The sequence below is a fragment of the Helianthus annuus genome, chromosome 10 (assembly GCF_002127325.2).
Source record: "Helianthus annuus cultivar XRQ/B chromosome 10, HanXRQr2.0-SUNRISE, whole genome shotgun sequence".
In the NCBI taxonomy this organism is placed as follows: Eukaryota; Viridiplantae; Streptophyta; class Magnoliopsida; order Asterales; family Asteraceae; genus Helianthus; species Helianthus annuus.
Window position 1 is genome coordinate 147,259,426 of NC_035442.2, and position 2,945 is coordinate 147,262,370.

The 2,945-nt window shown below is 28.8% G+C and overlaps 1 protein-coding gene across 1 annotated transcript; it reads right to left on the reverse strand.

Annotated features, from left to right (window-relative positions):
- Window positions 1-648: 648 nt before the first annotated feature.
- Window positions 649-1,549, reverse strand: LOC110882856. The gene is made up of 2 exons (XM_022130765.2): window positions 1,471-1,549; window positions 649-1,368 (listed from the first exon to the last, which is right to left on the reverse strand). The coding sequence occupies exons 1-2, from the start codon at window positions 1,513-1,515 to the stop codon at window positions 1,030-1,032; spliced, it is 384 nt and encodes a 127-aa protein (XP_021986457.1). The 5' UTR covers window positions 1,516-1,549; the 3' UTR covers window positions 649-1,029.
- Window positions 1,550-2,945: the final 1,396 nt, after the last annotated feature.

A 2,945-nucleotide genomic window follows, 5' to 3' on the forward strand; every position in this document is an offset into this window, starting at 1 on the left:
AATATAAATTTCATTTTTATGGTTTTTTCACGAACATGAAATATTTATTCTTATATTAAATTTTTAAAATTTAATAAAAAATTAATAATTATATTATATTATATTATATTATATTATATTATATTATATTATATTATATTATATTATATTATATTATATTATATTATATTATATTATATTATATTATATTATATTATATTATATTATATTATATTACATTATATTACATTACATTACATTACATTACATTACATTACATTACATTACATTACATTACATTACATTACATTACATCATGTTAGATTATATCCATCACATTATGTTACTTATATTCATCACATCACTTCACATCACATCACATCACATCATATTATATTACACTACACTACACTACACTAGATTACATTACATCATGTCAAACTATATTCATCATATTACATTGATAGTACTTTTATTATTACTACTAATAATTATTATATTATATCACACTATATAAAATCATTTTACATTTTTGCTAGTTTATTTAAGCAGAACTTGATGACATTTTTTTGAAATATTTACACCATCACACCTTACACTTTTGTTACAAATTAGACTTGGATCTGGATCCAATTTGGTTGAGATGATGCATATTTAGTATATCCAAACATAATCTATGATCCAAAATTTATCTTATACCCTTGTTACTAAAACTTGAGAATTTTCACATGTCATATTTACATGGCTTCTTAGGAAAAAAATGTACAAATCTCTACATGTATGTATGTATGCATGCTGCATGCATACATGCATGCATGCATGTATGTGTGTATGTGTGTATGTGTGTATGTGTGTTTGTGTGTGCGTGTGTGCGTGTGTGCGTGTGTGCGTGTATGTATGTATGTATGTATGTATGTATCATCGTTTTAAAAGGATTTGTTGTATAAATACTAAAATTGAAGTATTTATCCTTCAATTCACACACGAAAACATAACCCAAAGTTTATTTGTATTTATTATTGATAGTTTTCTGGTGGTAATTGAATAACTTTACTTCCTAGGAGGCTTATGGTAATCATTGATATTAGGTTTTGTATTAAAGTCTCTTGTGAAAATCTTGAGATTAGGTAGTGTATCAAAACGAGTAACGAGTTGATCCTTTTTATTATCTTCGTTACTTGATCTTTGTGTATCTTGGCTTTGGGCATCCTGAATCATTGTCGGCATAAGCTCATCTTTCATTACAATTTTCCAGTAATTATCTGCGCCACTTGATCTTTGTGTATCTTGGCTTTGGGCATCCTGAAACGTTGTCGGCATAAGCTTATCTTTCATTACAATTTTCCAGTAATTATCAGGGTCTGCTCTTGCATCACAAAGACTTGCAATCTAATCAAAGACAAGATAAACAATAAAAAATAATATCAAGTCAATATTATTTACTGTAATATGCATTTCAGTATGAACACCTTTATAAACATTAAATCTTACCAGAATAAGTGAGAAGAGAAACAAGAAAATTGTGAGAGATCTCATGACTTTTTTGTTGCTCAGACTTTGATTGGATGAATGTGCGAGTGGTATGTAGGTATTTATAAAGAGAAAACTTGTAGGACCCACTGACACGTGTTAAAAGGACATTGAAGTATGTTAAATGGACAAATGTCTTTAGTGTTTTTAACTTTTTAAATAAAAAATGTCTAGTGACGTAATCGTTCTTTTTATTTATCTTTTCTTTGTACAATTTAATTGATTATAGCAATGAATTTTACTAAATAGTTTATATTGGTTTCACACATAGTTATCAATGGCGTGAGGTGCACTCAAGGCGCATAGGTTCCATCTAGGCGAGACGCACAAAAATGCGAGCAGCTAAGAAGAAAAGCACAAATAAATAAAAACCTAAAGAACAATATTATGTATTGAAAAATAACAATATTTTCAATTCCCAAAAATATTCCAATACCATAATCTTTAAAAGAAAATACCACAACCATTTTAAATTACCCACATATCTCAAAAGCAATTTGTTTATAGTTGAGTAAAAAGAAGTTCACAAAGTAAAACAATATTAAAACTTCAAAGCCAAAAGTTCATCACTTATCAGATTAAAAAGACATATAAATTTGAAATAATTCAAAAAGAATTTATATGAAGAAGTGAAACTGATATACACTAAATTCATTTATTAGAAGAGAAGAGCATGAATAAATCATTTATTAAAATAGGTCTTTACTTTATATACTGCAGAATTCTTTAAAAGATATGTTTAACTCTTTAACTATTTTAAAATTTAAATATATTGTTTAAAAATATATAAGATTTGATTGAGATTCATCATATATCTGGTTAGTATACCTTTTTTAGTTTCGATACATACAACTGTAAGCATACACCATGTATGTCACACCCCCAAAATACCACACACGGATTTCACCGTGAAGCGTGTGATGTACCAGGATCTAGCTACAAATCACATTGAAATAACAGTAAATAATAAATGCAAATCTTATTCTATATGAAAAGTGCATTTCCAAACTTCTAGTTTAAACAAGTGTACCTTCAGTGGAAGCATTTGAAATTATTTTAAGTAATTGAAAACAACTTGTTCACAAAGCATAGCATAATATTAGACGTGTTAATAAACGACACGACCCATGAAATCCTCAGCTCCTTCGATTGCAAGCTCCATTCCATGAAGACACCTAACGACCTGCAAGCATGCAGAAAAGTGTGTCAACATAAAGTTGGCGAGCTCAAAGTTTTTTTTAACGAAAATCATGTAAGAGTTTAGTTTAAAGCCACCGATTGACTGTTTGTTTTTGGTGCCCTCATCAATGTCTATCATCATTGATCAAAGTGTTTAAGGTCATTAGTTCACGCCCGTCCTCCCAGGTATGATGTGAGGTTTCTCAAGCCTAATAGCGCTATCAACTAATACCCGTTGCCTCCCAGGCAACTAGCTT